Here is a 16,617-nt window from a genome sequence, read left to right as displayed (position 1 = left end):
TCCGATCTGCGGTGAAATCTTGATCCTGTCAGCTCTCACCGGAGAAGTATGAGATAAATCACATCTTTCATCGGAATTAACCACATTCATATCAGTAAATCTGAGTGAAATGAATCAGTGAATATTAGTGAAATCAAAGATTTACATCTGCAACGTGACGAAGAGGAGGAATTGAAATAATAACAAGGCGCGCGGCCTCATGACGCCTCATTAACCGGCAGCAGGTGACGGATGAACATGACACCGGACATTTCTCTCCGATACACCTGTTCTACCGACGGTACACCACAGACACCGAATCGGAACCGACCCGCGGCGGTTAGGGTCGGTGATGTGGCAGTGACCAGCTGGAGCAGAACGGGCCCGGTCCTCACCGTAGGCGGGTCCCAGCTCGATGATGTCCGCCATTTTGTGGGTCGGGGCTGGATGCGGTCCTGACGGAACGGGAGAAGAGCGCAGAGATGGAGGGACACCAACTGATTCCGCCGCCGTTACTTCACATCCATCCACCAGAGGAATCACCGAAAACAGGCCGCCGGTCACGGGGAAGAAGCCTTCATATGTCCGCCGTCCGCTCAGTCCGCCGCTGCTGCTGCTGCTGTCCGCTCGGTGCGCAGTGATGCTCGCGCTCGGATGCAGGGAGGCTGCGCGGAGGAGCTCGCGATGAGACTGGACACAGATCGTCTACTTAAGGATGACTCACTCCGCGGAGAAGAGCAGCAGCTCATTCCTGTGGAGGTCCGCTGACCTCGTTAGAGGACAAAACAAAGACCAAAGATGTATATACTTATTAAGTTGAAATTACGAGACATATAAAGAGTAAAAGGCATAAATATAACTTGCTCTATGTATTAAAACATTAGGAGATAAAAATCGAAATTTTAGAATGAAAATTTAAAATCTAAAGCTACATATTCATATTTCTATCTCCAGATTTGGACATGCAAAGAGAGGAGGAGGAGCAGGGTGAGGGGGATGAGCAGGAGGGTGAGGAGGAGGAGGAGGGAGAGATGTTTTTTTTTTACCAAGTCTTCCAATAAATAATAAACTTTATGGATCATAAACATGTCAAGTGTGTAAATTATTAATATTTGTGTTTCACATCAAAAGAAAACGTCATTCAGTCGCAGTTGTTCTGAATCAGCTGTAAATGAAGTGATTTTTGGAGAGAAGATGTTTAAATGTCACCGCAGAAACAAAACTGGACTGACTTTATAACCAAAAACTATTTACTGTCTTTTCTGCAGTCTGATATTTGCAGTTCCCAGAAATGTGAACAGAGTGAGACATTCTACATCTTCCTCCTCACAGGACTGGTCCTCGCGGAGTGAAGGCCCCGCCCCTTGTTTTGAGTCCCCACAGTGTTATATAATAAACAGGAAGTGTGCTTATATGTACATAAACAAGATTAAACAAACAAACAAACTGCAACTGTTTATGGTTCAGTTTAGTTTTCTTGTTTTCAGCAAATCGACTGCATCAAAGTCCAGAAAGATTTTTGTCATCTATGTTAATAAAATCATTAAAAGATTCAGAGAATCTGGAGAAATCTCTGAACACAAGGGACAAGGCTGGAAACCAATATTGGATGGTGGTGATCTTCGGGCCCTCAGGCAGCACTGCATTAAAAACACACTATTCTGGAGTGGAAATCACTGCATGGGCTCAGGAACACTTGTGAAAACCATCGTCTGTGAACACAGTTCATCGCTGCGTCCACAAATGATGTTAAAACTCTCCAAAGAAGAAACCAGATAGAAACATGATCCAGAAACACCGCCGCCTTCTCTGGACCGAGATCATTGAAGATGGACTGAGGTGAAGTGGAAAACTGTCCTGAGGTCTGATGGATCACAATCTGAGATTCTGTTTGGAAATCATGGACGCTGCATCCTCCAGGTTAAAGAGGAGAGGGACCATCCAGCTTGTTATCAGCTCAGTTCTAAAGCCAGCATCTGTGATGGTACAGGATGCATTAGTGCACATGGCATGGGTAGCTTGAACATCTGGAAGGAAGCATTAACTTCAATAAAACACTGAAGTAACAACAGTCTAAAACTAAAGTTTTAAACAAGGTTTTCTTCTCGTCTTCATGAAGATGTTGACGTCTGCTGAGCTGCAGCAGGATGTGGAAGTGATGACATGGATCAACACGTATGTTGCGGCAGAAGAAAAACACAGTCACGTGTTTAGTTGATAGGGTTTAATATTTAACACGTTCCATTGCACTGCTTCATGTATGACGCGTGTTCTGGTATCCGAACTGATGGATATCCTGTAGAGGTAAACAGTCCTGCCGACGTACGGCTTCTCCTCCTTCCCATGTCCCTCCGTGGTCACGTGTGTGTTCACCATGTACCTGTCAGCCTGATGGACTCCCACAGATGTCCACAGCCCCGCCTCCTCCATCCGCTGTAGCTCCGCCTCCAGCTCCTTCCTGTACAACTCCGACGGCGCTGCTCTGTGGACGCCTCTCGCCACGCAGATTAGACCTCCTGCAGAGTAACACGGATGATGCTGAACACGCGTGATGTACCTGAACACATTCTAGTCGCCGCGTTTGACGGAGGAACAGTTCACAGCTGATATCTGTACATCATGTATGTTCTAACCAAACATGCCTGAAAACAACAAACCTTCTATCACTTCATTTCAACTAAATGTTTTCAGTTTTTATTTGTAACTGAATAATAAAATAAGTTCAACAATTAACTTCTTGTAGAAACTTAAATCAGAGTTTGATTTTATAGATAGAACATGGACAGATAGAACATGGACAGACAGAACATGGACAGATAGAACATGAACAGATAGAACATGAACAGACAGAAATGGACAGACAGAACATGGACAGATAGAACATGGACAGATAGAACATGGACAGATAGAACATGAACAGACAGAACATGGATAGATAGAACATGAACAGATAGAACATGGACAGATAGAAATGAACAGATAGAACATGAACAGACAGAACATGGACAGATAGAACATGGACAGACAGAACATGGACAGACAGAACATGGACAGATAGAACATGAACAGACAGAACATGGACAGATAGAACATGGACAGACAGAACATGGACAGATAGAACATGGACAGATAGAACATGGACAGACAGAACATGGACAGATAGAACATGGACAGACAGGACATGAACAGATAGAACATGGACAGATAGAAATGAACAGATAGAACATGAACAGACAGATCATGGACAGATAGAACATAGACAGACAGAACATGGACAGACAGAACATGGACAGACAGAACATGGACAGATAGAACATGGACAGATAGAACATGGACAGACAGAACATGGACAGATAGAACATGGACAGACAGGACATGAACAGATAGAACAGACATCCTCATGTTTTTGTTGTTGTGAATTAGAACCTATTGATGCACAAATGCGCAGAATAAAAACATAATTTAATCGTATATTTGGACTCCAGCTGCTAATAAACGCGTCTCAGGAAAGAATCTCCTGCTGAGACAGGAAGTTCCTGAATAAAACTGTTTCCCTTCCTCACCTGAAGTCAGGTCCAGTCTGCATTCCTCCAAATCACACAGCCAGAGTTCTACATGAGAACCACACTGCTGTTATCACAAACCATTTATCTCCATTTAATCATGAGAGAATTCTCAATGATTTCAGAGAAACTGGACCAACATGTTCCTCTGGTTCCATCCTGCAGAATCGAGTCACAGCTGCTCACCTTCGGACCCGCTGCTTCAAACAAATTCAGCATTTACCAGTTTCTCCTTGGATCCTGCAGACAAACGAGCAACGCTGGTGTTCAGCTCCTCAGGCTGCATGTGGAAAGGGTTCAGGGGATGGTCGAGCACAGGAAGTGAAGAATGTTGTGGGCGTGGTCGAGCACAGGAAGTGAAGCAGAAGAAATTACAAAATAAAAGATGGAGGACATGTTGTTCTCTCCTCAGTGAGTTTTCTTTTATTGTTAGCAGCAGAAGGTTTGTAGTCCCCTCCAACTGTGTAGCTGTGTGTTTGACTGTGTAGTTGTGTGTCTCTGACTGTGTAGTTGTGTCTCTGAGTGTGTAATTGTGTGTTTGACTGTGTAGTTGTGTGTCTCTGAGTGTGTAGTTGTGTGTCTGACTGTGTGTAGTTGTGTCTCTGAGTGTGTTATTGTGTGTCTGACTGTGTGTAGTTGTGTGTCTCTGACTGTGTAGCTGTGTGTCTCTGACTGTATAGTTGTGTGTCTCTGAGTGTGTAGTTTTGCATCTATGACTGTGCGTAGTTGTGTGTCTGATTGTGTAGTTGACTGTGTGTAGTTGTGTGTCTCTGACTGTGTAGTTGTGTGTCTCTGAGTGTGTAATTGTGTGTCTCTGACTGTGTAGTTGTGTGTCCCTGACTGTGTAGTTGTGTGTCTGACTGTGTGTAGTTGTGTGTCTCTGACTGTGTGTAGTTGTGTGTCTCTGAGTGTGTAATTGTGGGTCTCTGACTGTGTAGTTGTGTGTCCCTGACTGTGTAGTTGTGTGTCTGACTGTGTGTAGTTGTGTGTCTCTGACTGTGTGTAGTTGTGTGTCCCTGACTGTGTAGTTGTGTGTCTGACTGTGTGTAGTTGTGTGTCTCTGACTGTAGTTGTGTGTCTCTGACTGTGCAGTTGTGTGTCTGAGTGTGTAGTTGTGCGTCTATGACTGTGCGTAGTTGTGTGTCTCTGACTGTGTGTGGTTGTGTGTCTGATTGTGTAGTTGACTGTGTGTAGTTGTGTGCCTCTGACTGTGTAGTTGTGTCTGACTGTGTAGTTGTGTGTTTATGACTGTGTGTAGTTGTGTAGAGGAAGTGATGGGAGGATAATGTTTTTAGGGAAGTGACTCTTGCAGATGAATCTGTTCATCAACAGAAGACAGACAGAGTGAAGACAGACAGAGTGAGGACAGAGTGAGGACGTCCGTTCAACAAACCTGAAGAGGAAAACTAAGGATGGCAGTTTGGGACATAGTGGTTTTCTGGAGCTTCATGTTCTTTTCAGCAGGTGAGTTTAAAGTGATTAAATTTAATAAAACGTGAAGCCACGTCTACTGTCGAACCCTCAGAACCAGAGGAGGAAACGTATTCGAACTAAATGTGCTGCAGAAGTTTCAGGAGTCAGAATGAGTCTCTGCAGATTATTTGTAGCTCCAAAAAACCTCCGGCTCCATAGACTCCATCTACAATACCAGCGAGTGCCACTAGAGGTCGGCTCCAAAAAGCCTCCGGCTCCATAGACTCCCATTCAACTTCTCTCATCAAATCCAAAGTGAATAAAATGTGTCCATCAGTTATCTCGGTGTTGTTAGCTAAAGTCACTCCTTCTTATTAGTTTTCTGGAGGTCCATCTGAAAATAATCCCTCATTCATTAGAAAAGAAGATTCAAGAAGACTTGTTTTTGGGGGCGTGTCTGTTTGATTGACAGGCCTGTGGAGCAGTCAGGTTACAGCTATCGGTGGGCGGGATGTAGTATCACCACTCCTGTTTTAATGACTCAACAGTTACAGGACAGCCGACTTTTCACCTTTGCAAACAGGTAAATGTTTAACCCACATGAATAAAACTGTTTGTGGACATTGACACGCGTGGACACGTTGCTATAGAAACACAGCGATGGTGAAGCTGCACGTACGTTGCTATAGAAACACCAAACACACGTCTGGACTGTTGATTCATCAGAGTTTAAAACTTTAAAACCCGTTTCAGTTCCCATGAAGAGCACACTACTTTAATTCATGTCCTCCGGTTTATCCTCTCTCTGTCTCCTCTCATCACTCTTTGGTTTTCTTCTTCTTTGGTGTTGTCCAGGTGCGGCGGTTCCATCGGTCAACTATCCGTTCACCTCCACCTGCGCTGTCACCGGCTCCACCGTCATCCTCCGCTGCACCTTCACACCGCTGAAGCAGGTCATCCGGGTGGTCTGGTGTAAGAACCACGAGATCTGTCAAGGCCAGACTCCGTCTGTCTATGACAGCAAGTCGGACTCCAGGAGCTCTCGGTACCGTTACCTGGGAGACAAGAGGAGCAACTGCACCTTAGAGATCAGAGAGGTCTGGAAGGACGACGACGGAACCTTCCGCTTCAGGATGGAAGCAACCGACAGCTCAGCACATTTCACCAACAAAACAGGAGTGATGTTAGAAGTTGTTGGTGAGAAGAACAGATTCGGACATTCATGGATAATATAAATATAATATGTGATATTAATATAATATGTAATATTAATATAATATTAACATAATATTAATGAGTGACATTATAACTAATGTTCACTTTTATTCCAGAGGAGATGAAGATGGAGGTGAACGTCTCCGGGGGCGACCGGGAGCTCCGAAGCGGTGAAACAGTCACACTGCGCTGCACTTCACGCTGCACCTTCCACCAGCTGCAGGTCACCTGGCTCAGAGATGGCCACACCCTCTCACAGTTTGGCCCCACCCTTCAGATTGGCCCTTTAACTGCAGAGGATTCTGGGAACTACAGCTGTGCTCTGAAGACCAACACGGAGACGACCTCGGCACCGTTCAGCCTGCAGGTGAAGGTTGACGCTGCAGACAAAGGTTAGTCCACCTTTTATCAGGTAACAGAAGGCTCCACCCCCTGAACGAGGCTGCTGACTCATCATTCAGGTGGTCCGCCTCCACTTCATCCACCGGTGTCCTCTGGTTCAGTCTCAGACCGGATTTAAAACCCCTCCGTAGTTCTGGGTTGACCCGGTTCTCCTACCAATTTCACGTTTCTTGAAACTGTCTGATGGACGGTCGGGTTGCCCACCTCGACTCCGGAGGTTCTGAGATTCTGAGGCTGACGCGGCAGAGGAAGCTCACTTCAGCTCCTTGTATCTGAGATCCAGTCACGACTCCAAGACCAGAACCCCAGTTGAGGGAATATAGATCTACCGGAACATCCAGAGCTTTGTCTTCCACTTCAGCTCCTTTCACCAGAACGGTCTGGTACTGCTGACACCAGACCGAACCAGCTGTCAGTCTCCTTCCTCCTCACCGTGAACCGGACCTGCCCCACCAGACCTTCTTCAGTTCAGGAACTCTGTCCAACCTGAAGTAGGAACCGTATTCCTGCAGAGGTTCTGACTCTCATCATCTGATGACGCCACCAGAACCATAAACATCAGACCAGTGATTCTCAAACTAGACCTCCACCAGAATACGAGGATCCACTTTGGGACGGGCCTCTTGTCTAGAACCCTGAGCAGTGAGTGGTGTTCCTCCGCGCCCCCCCCCCCCCCCCCCCCCCCAGTCTGCTGAAACTGCCAAGAATCAACCGGACCAAGAAGCTGCAGCTAAACCAAAACAAAGAGCTAAAAGACACTCAGAGGCTGAACATGCACCAACGCTGTTTGTTTACGTTTGGATGACTTCTAAGAAGTGAAGGTTCTGTCTGGTTCTGTCGGGTTCTGTTGGGTTCTGTTTCCATTCTGACTGATTAACTGTGTTCTACAGAAATGGACCGGGCCCTGTCTCTGGTAGTAGGACTTGTGATCGGTGTCCTGCTGCTGGCTGGAATAACTCTCACCATCCTCTTCACCATCATCATCATCAGAAGGTTCTGGAATGAAACAGACCGACTTAAGTAGTGAACACAAACATCAAGATCAATGACCTCCATCAGGAAGTATTCAGAGTTATTGATCAGCACGTTAACGGGACCACTGGTACCAGAACAGGGAGGGAAGGACATCGAGGGACAGATGAAACAATTAGGGGGCGGGGCCAAAAATCATACATTACATTACATTTCATTTATCTGACTCTTTTATCCAAAGTGACTTACAATAAGTTCATTTCAACCATGAGGGTACAAACCCAGAACAACAAGAATCAAGAAAATACAATTTCTTCCAGAAAGCCAAACTACAAAGTTCTATCAGTAAGTTCTATTTTAAGATACTAAAGTTCTACTGTTCAAGGTAAAGGAGGAGGAGGCGTGGTTTTAGTTTGTGGTGGAAGATGTTCAGAGTTTCTGCTGTCCTGATGTCGGTGGGGAGCTCATTATACCATTTAGGAGCCAGGACGGAGGAGGAGGAAGAGGAGGAGGAGGAGGAGGAGCGGAGTAGTGTGAGTGAATCTAGGAGGTTAAAGACCAGTCGAGCTGCTGCATTCTGGATGAGCTGCAGAGGTTGGATGGTACTAACAGGTAGACCTGCCAGGAGGGAGTTACAGTAGTCTAGACGTGAGATGACCAGAGCCTGGACCAGAGCCTGGACCAGAGCCTGGACAACATGGACAGCATGGGACAACATCTAGACTCTAGACTTCCTTTGGAGAGAGTCTTTTTACCTCAAGGTAACTTGGGAGTTTGCATGTTCTCCCTGTGCTTGCGTGGATTCTCTCCGGGTTCTCCGGCTTCCTCCCATCATCCAAAAACATGCACCTCAGGTCAGGTTACCTGGCGCCGCACTAGTGGCAGCCTGTTGCAGCATCTCCCCCCTGAGAGCCCCCCTGCTGTAGCGAAGAATTTCCCCTCGGGGATTAATAAAGTGAAATAAAAAAATAAATTAAAAAAAATTAAACTGGTAGAAAGTCAAATACAACTTAGGCCTTAATAGAATTGAAATAAAGACCAGCAGTTTAACTCTAAACTTGTTCTCCTTGACTCTCAGTTACTTGAGTGAAAACAAGAACCTAATCACAAACAATTCCAGCTACCAAAAAACAGACAAGCTTCAGCAGTCAAGATAGCGTAAAACAACAGATGTAATAATAAACTTTAGCAGGGAAGAGTATTTAAAGATTATACTTTGCCTTAGTTCAAGTGATCTGGCTGTATGTAGTCCTCCAAAAGTCAAAAATGCACACTAAAGTTTGGCTTATGCCGCGGGGCTTATATAGAAACCTATCTCAGCTGGTCAGACCACACCTCCTGCTCGTTAGACCACACCTCCTGCTCGTTAGACCTCCCATCACCAGGTGTTGCAAAAGGGCAGCAATAGAAACTCACCACTGATTACTAAACAAAGAAAACTTTCACAATAGTCTCTAGATGTTGTCCCTGCTTCCTTTGGAGAGAGTCTTTTTACCTCAAACTGGTAGAAAGTCAAATACAACTTAGGCCTTTGTAGAATTGAAATAAAGACCAGCAGTTTAACTCTAAACTTGTTCTCTTTGACTCACAGTTACTTGAGTGAAAACAAGAACCTAATCACAAACAATTCCAGCTACCAAAAAACAGACAAGCTTCAGCAGTCAAGATAGCGTAAAACAACAGATGCAAGAATAACCTTTAGCAGAGAAGAGTATTTAAAGATTATACTTTGCCTTAGTTCAAGTGATCCGGCTGTATGTAGTCCTCCAAAAGTCAAAAATGCATACAAAGGACAGGAAGTGAAACGAGACAGACAGCAAGAGGGGAGTCATTTCATAATTAAACAGGAAGCACAAAACCCAAACTGACCCGAAGACTACAAACAGAACAGAGCCTCAGAAGATCCAGTAGAACTCAGAGTTCACGGTGACATTCTGCTCCAGTTTCAGGTCCATGATGACATCACAGATGTTCTGGTACCAGTGGTGACCTTAACGTGATCAATAACTGAATCCTTCCTGATGGAGGTTATTGATCCTGATTGTGCTGCATTCAGGAACTCTGTGCGGTTCAGTATTATCATACTTTCATTTCAAAGGGGAAATCTTCCTCCATATTAATCTGAATATATGAATCTGAAAAAATTATCAAAGAGATATTAAACATGAGGTATAAAAACATGATATGTTGTAACGAATCATCTGCAACCTGAAAATGTTCACTTTATATCACCATGATGAAATCTTTTCTATTCTGTTGCCTACATTTCTGAATCCACGTAAAACCTGATAAAATGAGGAAAATGTATTTGGAGTTAGAGCCGGTTTGTTCCGCTACCTAGCATGCTAGCTAATGCAGCTAGCTAGCCTTAGCATGTCTGTTATTCCTGCATGAAAAACATAGTTCTCCATTTTGAAGATGTCATTTTAATATCAAATATGTATTTGATACAATCATCAAAAACATGTTTATAAAAAAAAGTACTGCAGATTCTCATTGTGACTTCAGAAGCTGAAATCTTTAAGGACCTATTTGTTGTTATAACAGTTGTATTGTTGTTTACATGTTGTAATAACGGTCGGATTGTTGTTTACACGTTGTTATAACGGTGGTATTGTTTATTTATTCATTATCATTGCAGGAGACGGGCAGCAGCAGACCGTCAGAGAGCTGTAGGCGGAGACACGGAGCAGAAAGTGAGTCCTCAGTGAACAGTGTCTATGTGTCCTCCGTCTGTCCTCAGTGAACAGTGTCTATGTGTCCTCCGTCTGTCTTCAGAGGTCTGATGAGACGGACAGCAGCGTCCTGCAGCTCGCTAAGAGACAAGCAGACGAGCTGCAGAAAACCAGGCAAGCTGAGGAGGACGACAGTTACATCTCCATCCAGTTCAGACAGAAGGGACAGGACAGGAGGGACAGGTGTGTATGTGTGTGTGTGTGTGTGTATGTGTGTGTGTGTGTGTGTGTGTGTGTGTGTGTGTGTGTGTGTGTGTGTGTGTGTGTATGTGTGTGTGTGTGTGTGTGAGAGAAGAGTTCAGATTATCTGATGCTGAATACAAATTTCTGGAAACTTTATTTTCACGTCACCTTTCGAACATGAAAATAAATAAATAAATAATTAAAGAGAGATTTGAATGAATATAAAGAGAGTTAAATAAACGTAATAGAGATTTAAATAAACATTAAAACTGCAAGCAGTGATATGTGGGCACGCTGCACGTCGGGGATTCAGCGGGTTGGGGCCGCCGGCTCCCCGATGTGCAGCACGCGAGGATCCGCATATTCCCGTTTTAATTTTTTTCTCGATCTCGTTCCTTATTCTTCTTTAAAAAAAAAAAGAAAAAAAAAAGCCTTATTTTGGCGGCTTTAACATCTTCAAAAACTCATGAAAGTTGGTGTCTGACGATGTGCAAAGTTTCATGAGGTTTGGAGCATCGTTTGACCTTAAACGTCAACTTCCTGTGCCATGGCGAAACATAAAACTTAGCCGCATCGCCCTGGTTGTACTATATACTGTATACTATATACTATATACTTTATAATATATGCTATATAATATATAATATATACTATTACTATATACAATAAACTATTACTATATACTATATACTATTACTATATACTATATACTCTATACTCTATACTCTATACTATGTATGCTATATTCTATACTCTATACTATATACAAAAATGAATTTTGGGTCACTTTTTGGACAACATGACGGACGGACAACACAGTATGACTTTTTTTTGTCACTTTTTGGAGTATAACCTTTTTCTAAACTGACATGCCTCAAGTTTACTTTTCACTGTAAGGCAACTGCTCTAACCAGTGCACAATTTAAAAAAAGTGTCTTTTGGACTTTTTTTTCTTTTGAGTTTTATATTGTTGTTGACCTTTGGTTTGGTATTAGTATGACTGCAGGTACAAACCCAAACCCATGTGGCTTACCCTTAGAGGGACTCGCCCTCCATGAACCATGTGTCTTACCCTTAGAAGGATTTGCCCTCCGTGAACCACGTGGCTCATTAAGGGGACTCACACTCCGTAAACCTTGAACCATGTGTGTTACCTGACCAGGGTTTGAACCCATGTTTTCATGAAGTCATTTCTAGCCAGGCGTTGTAGACTGCTGGACTATCTTCGTGACTCAACCGACAGTCTGGTTAACTCAACAGGGAAAAGATTCTACTTCACCAAAGTTGCTATTAATGGTTCAGATTCCACCTGTTGATGGTGACTGAACTTTTAGTGAAGTTGAAACGTTTGGGGAAATTGAAAAAGTTTTGCATACACTACACATTACAGGAAGATATTTAATATCACTGCAGACCCCCTTGAAAACACGTATAGCTACTATCCAAAGAATGTCTGCGGCAATTTTGGTTGCATTTGAATAAATATTTATGGGCGGTGGAGTTATAGGTTGCAGTGAGCCAAAGATCACAATGCTGTCAAACTCCTGGGAAGGTAGATGAGGCAGTGGTTAGCACTGCTACCTCTCAGCTAGAATGTTTGGAGTTCGATCCCCCCCTTTGTCATGAACTTTAAAAAAAATCTAAAGTCATTTTTGACTTTGAAAATGCCAGTCATTTTTTGAACAACATTCATATCATGACATTTGGATCACTTTTTGGCCGCCACGCCACAGGCACACCGATCGACGAAAACAAATTATTTTGATAACTTTTAATTCCTAGATTTACTAAATTTCAAGTCGGTCCGACAAAATCTGTAAGAGGAGTTCGTTAAAGTACAACATGTGTGAATCGCCAAAAATGGTAACTAAATTCACCAAGGTCGCTATTAATGGTTCACATTCCACCTGTTGATGGTGATTCAACTTTTAGTGAAGTTGAAACGTTTGGGGAAATTGAAAAAGTTTTGCATACACTACACATTACAAGAAGATATTTAATATCACTGCAGACCTCCTTGAAAACACGTATATCTACTGTCCAAAGAATGTCTGCGGCAATTTTCGTCGCATTTTGAATGAATATTTATGGACGGTTGAGTTATAGGTTGCAGTGAGCCAAAGATTTGTCATCTGGAAAGATAGATGGTGCAGTGGTTAGCAGTGTTGCCTCTCAGTAAGACCAGAGCCTGGACCAGAACCTGGACCAGAGCCTGCACCTCCTTCTGAGTGAGAAGAGGACGTATTCTCCTGATGTTGTGCAGCATGTATCTACAGGAACGTGTTGTTGCAGTGATGTTGGCAGTAAGAGAGAGTTGACTGTCGAGTGTCTCCGAGGTTCTTATCAGTCAGGGTCGGGATAACAGAGTTGTTGAAGGTAGTAGTCAGATCGAGGGTGGGAGAGTCTTTCTCTGGAAGGAAGAGCAGTTCGGTCTTGTGGAGGTTGATTTCCAGGTGGTGTGAAGACATCCACTGAGAGATGTCAGTCAGACAGGCAGAGATTCATGCTGCTACCTGTGCTTCAGATCTGGAAAAGAGAGGATCAGTTGGGTGTCATCAGCATAGCTGTGGTAGGAAAAGACATGCGAGTGAAGGACAGAGCCGAGAGAGTCGGTGTACAGAGAGAAGAGGAGGGGACCCGGGATGGCGCCTTGAGGGACACCAGTAGTGAGAGGACAAGGTTCAGACACAGATCCTCTCCAAGTTACCCGGTAGGTGAGGTCGTTGAGGTAGGATGAGAACAGGGAGAGAGCAGAGAGACACCGAGGTCCTGAAGGAGGAAAGAAGGATCTGGTGGTTCACTGTGTCCAATGCAGCAGAAGGTCTAGAAGGATCAGGACAGAGGACAGAGAGGCTGCTCTAGCAGTGTGAAGCTGCTCAGAGACAGAAGGAGGACCGTCTCTGTTGAGTGGTCTGTTGAAACCAGACTGGTGGTCAAGAAGGTTATTATGGTGGAGATAGGAGGAGAGTTGGTTGAAGATAGCTCGCTCCAGAGTTTTAGAAAGAAAGGGAAGAAGAGAGACGGTCTGTAGTTGTTTACTTCAGACGGGTTGGGGGGGGGTTTCTTCAGGAGAGGGTTCACTCTCTCCTTCAGAGAGTTCAGGAAACAGACCGTTGACAGAGAAGTGTTGATGAGATGGAGAGAAAAAGAAGAAGGTCTGGAGCAATAGACTGGAGAATGTGAGATGGGATGGGGAGGAGGGCAGGTGGTTGGGGGGGTGGAGGTTACCAAGGTAACAACTTGATTGGGAGATGGGGGGTGAAAGAGGAAAGTGAAGGGGATGAAGATGAAGATGAAGATGATGGACATGTAGTTATAGAAGATAGATTATAAAATGAGGAGCGTATGTCATCTATCTTTTTAGTAAAGTAGTTGACAAAGTGGCTTGATGGAAGGATGGAGGGAGGAGGGGGGAGGAGGTTGGAGAAAATGGAGAAGATGGAGAAGAGCTGTTTGGGGTTGGAAAATGAGGATTGAATTCTGGTTTGGTAGAAAGAGCTTTTGGCTGCAGAGATAGAGGCAGAGATAGAGGCAGAGATAGAGGCAGAGAAAGAGGAGAGGAGAGAGGAGGAGGACAGAGAAGAGGAGGACAGAGAGGAGGAGGACAGAGAGATTGATAAGTGAGCAGGTCGTCAGGGTGGTCAGATTTTCTACATTTCCTTTCTGCTGCTCTCATAGTGGCTCTCTGGGAGCACCGAGTCAGACAACCACAGAGCTGGGGAGGACTGGAGGACATGGAGGAGGACAGGAGGACATGGAGGAGGACAAAGACAATGAAGAGAGGAAGACAGAGTAGAAAGGAAAGTGTCTGTGGCTGAGTTAGGATGCATGAGGGAGAAAGAGTCAGTTGAAGGGAGGGCAGATAAAACAGAGGAGGGAGAGAGGAGGGGGGAGAGAGGAGGATGGAGAGAGGAGGAGGGAGAGAGGAGGAGGGAGAGAGGAGGAGGGAGAGAGGAGGGAGAGAGAAGGGAGAGAAGAGGGAGAGAGGAGGAGGGAGACCCTAACCCTAACCCTCCATTTAGGGAGATGAGTAGACCTGTAACCCCCTCCCCCTCCTCCCTTCCTCCCCCTACCAGGAGGTCTGGGGGTGTGGCTGAAGGAGAAGACAGAGGAGAGAGCAGCAGGGTGGATGTTGTCCGGTGTGATCCAGGTCTCCGTGAGACCAAGGAAGTCCAGAGATGAAGTCTGTCCTGCAGCTGACTGACAGTCCAGAGTCCTCCTGTGACGAGGTGTTGGGTATGAGTGGAACGGGTGGGACAGATAACAGAGGAAAGGTTACGGTGTTGGTGTGAACAAGTGAGAGACTCCAACGAAAGACTCCTCAGTCTTTATCCTCCGAGTCCTCGCTGACGCTGAAGCTGACGCTTCAAACACTTCCTGGTTTTTTTAACAGGGTTGTCTACAGCTGGTCAGACCACACCTCCTGCTCGTTAGACCTCCAGTCACCGGGTGTTACAAATGGGCGGCAATCGAAACTCACCACTGATTACTAAACAAAGAAAATTTTCGCAACAGTCTCTAGATGTTGTCCCTACTTCCTTTGGAGAGAGTCTTTTTACCTCAAACTGGTAGAAAGTCAAATACAACTTAGGCCTTTGTAGAATTGGAAATAAAAGACCAGCAGTTTAACTCTAATTGTAGTTTCTTATGATGTTTTTTAGGCCAGAGGAAGAAGAGGAGGCAGTAGTCTACTCTTCAGTTCGAGGCTGAAGTCCTGGACACCCCAGGAGGATGGAGGACGGATGTCCTCTCATCTGTCCTCACATCCAACAGGAACCACAACTAACTGCTACGCTCGTGAACCCAAACAGACCCACATTGACACGCCCTAACAATGAGGGATTATTTTCAGATGGACCTCCAGAAAACTAATAAGAAGGAGTGACTTTAGCTAACAACACCGAGATAACTGATGGACACATTTTATTCACTTTGGATTTGATGAGAGAAGTTGAATGGGAGTCTATGGAGCCGGAGGCTTTTTGGAGCCGACCTCTAGTGGCACTCGCTGGTATTGCAGCTGAAGACACTTCTGGATCAGAACCATTTTACAGACCTGAAGCTCCGTTAACTTTCTTACAGTCTGACTTCACCGTTGCCGTCAGTGTACCGGATTGTTTTCCCCCAGAAAGGGGCGTGGCTCCGAGAGCCAACTGGTTGATGTTATGCTGGTGTGATCGATAGACTGATAAAAACACCAGAAGAGAAGCTGAGTTCTTCTTCCTTGGATTGTTTTTTAATAGTTACATGGATACATATTTGCACAAAAAGTTTTTTTTTTTTTTTAAGATAGATTTATATGGAGAGTTTTAAAAGTGTAAATAAAGACTCATTTAAAATAAATGATTTAAAGATTTAGAAAAAACTAAGGAGGCTTTAGGAGGACGCTAAATCTGCTCTTACTTCTCTTAAAGGGCCGTAAACATGTTGTCATGATGACGGTTGAAGAACTGAGTCTCGTGTTTTGCAGAAGTTACTGGAAACGATTTCACAATTTAACAGAGAAAAGAAGGAAGTGAATTATTTTAACATGTTGGTTCTGAAACAGGACGACATGCCACATCAGGTAACAGGTGAGTCAGAGGTCACATGAAGGTCTGTAGGTCCAGAACAGAAACCATTTAGTGTCTCTGAGGAGATGAAGATGAAGATGAAATTGAAGAGTTCCTTCATCAGAAACCAGCAGTAACATCAGAGTCCACATTAATGCAGACACGTGAATCAGACCTTCATGAACTGAGGAAGACCACGAAGAAGAAGAAGAAGAAGAAGAAGAAGAAGAAGAAGAAGAAGAAGAAGAAGAAGAAGAAGAAGAAGATCAGCTGATGAGGTGAACAGCTGTGTGTGCTGTACAGGTGAAACACTGAAACACCAGAATCAACATGATTGAATGTGTTTCAAAGTGTCACAACTTCTAGTTCAGTCTTCAGTATTTAATCTCAGTAAAATCTTCATCTAGAGAAGCGGAAGTAGAAAGTAGTTTCAAAATAAAGTTCCTGGAAGTTGTATGGAAGTGCAGTGGTTAAGTCAACGGCTGTTTGGTTGTGAAACACAACAGTAGTGTTACACATTGTGTCATCATCACAAACACAAACTGCAGGAACCGGAACCTCCTAAAGCTTTTCTACATTGGTTTATTACACAAAAGTTGATTT

The 16,617-nt window shown here is 44.3% G+C and overlaps 2 protein-coding genes across 3 annotated transcripts in view; one reads left to right on the top strand and one right to left on the bottom strand.

Annotated features, from left to right (window-relative positions):
- The window catches only part of syt11b (synaptotagmin XIb), an 11,447-nt gene extending 10,801 nt beyond the window's left edge, over positions 1-646 (bottom strand). The window contains 1 exon segment of the mRNA XM_069143781.1: positions 375-646. Coding sequence (XP_068999882.1) covers positions 375-408 — 34 coding nt within the window. The 5' untranslated portion in view covers positions 409-646.
- A 4,222-nt stretch (positions 647-4,868) lies between these two features.
- Positions 4,869-16,596, top strand: LOC138194799 (uncharacterized). Of its 2 annotated transcripts, XM_069143779.1 has the most exons (7): positions 4,869-5,006; positions 5,811-6,152; positions 6,287-6,562; positions 7,463-7,565; positions 10,186-10,240; positions 10,323-10,462; positions 15,124-16,596. In XM_069143779.1, the coding sequence occupies exons 1-7, from the start codon at positions 4,955-4,957 to the stop codon at positions 15,170-15,172; spliced, it is 1,017 nt and encodes a 338-aa protein (XP_068999880.1). In that variant the 5' UTR covers positions 4,869-4,954; the 3' UTR covers positions 15,173-16,596. The 2 variants fall into 2 exon arrangements, with proteins under 2 accessions (XP_068999880.1, XP_068999879.1); XM_069143778.1 differs by lacking the exon at positions 15,124-16,596 and having other exon boundaries at positions 10,323-11,113.
- The last annotated feature ends 21 nt before the right edge of the window (positions 16,597-16,617 follow it).

The sequence above is a fragment of the Embiotoca jacksoni genome, unplaced genomic scaffold, assembly GCF_022577435.1.
Source record: "Embiotoca jacksoni isolate LCO1_2020_lvr unplaced genomic scaffold, fEmbJac1.0.p SCAF_114, whole genome shotgun sequence".
NCBI classification, from domain to species: Eukaryota; Metazoa; Chordata; class Actinopteri; family Embiotocidae; genus Embiotoca; species Embiotoca jacksoni.
Note: the sequence above shows the minus strand (reverse complement) of the source record. Positions and strands in the feature narration are given on the sequence as shown.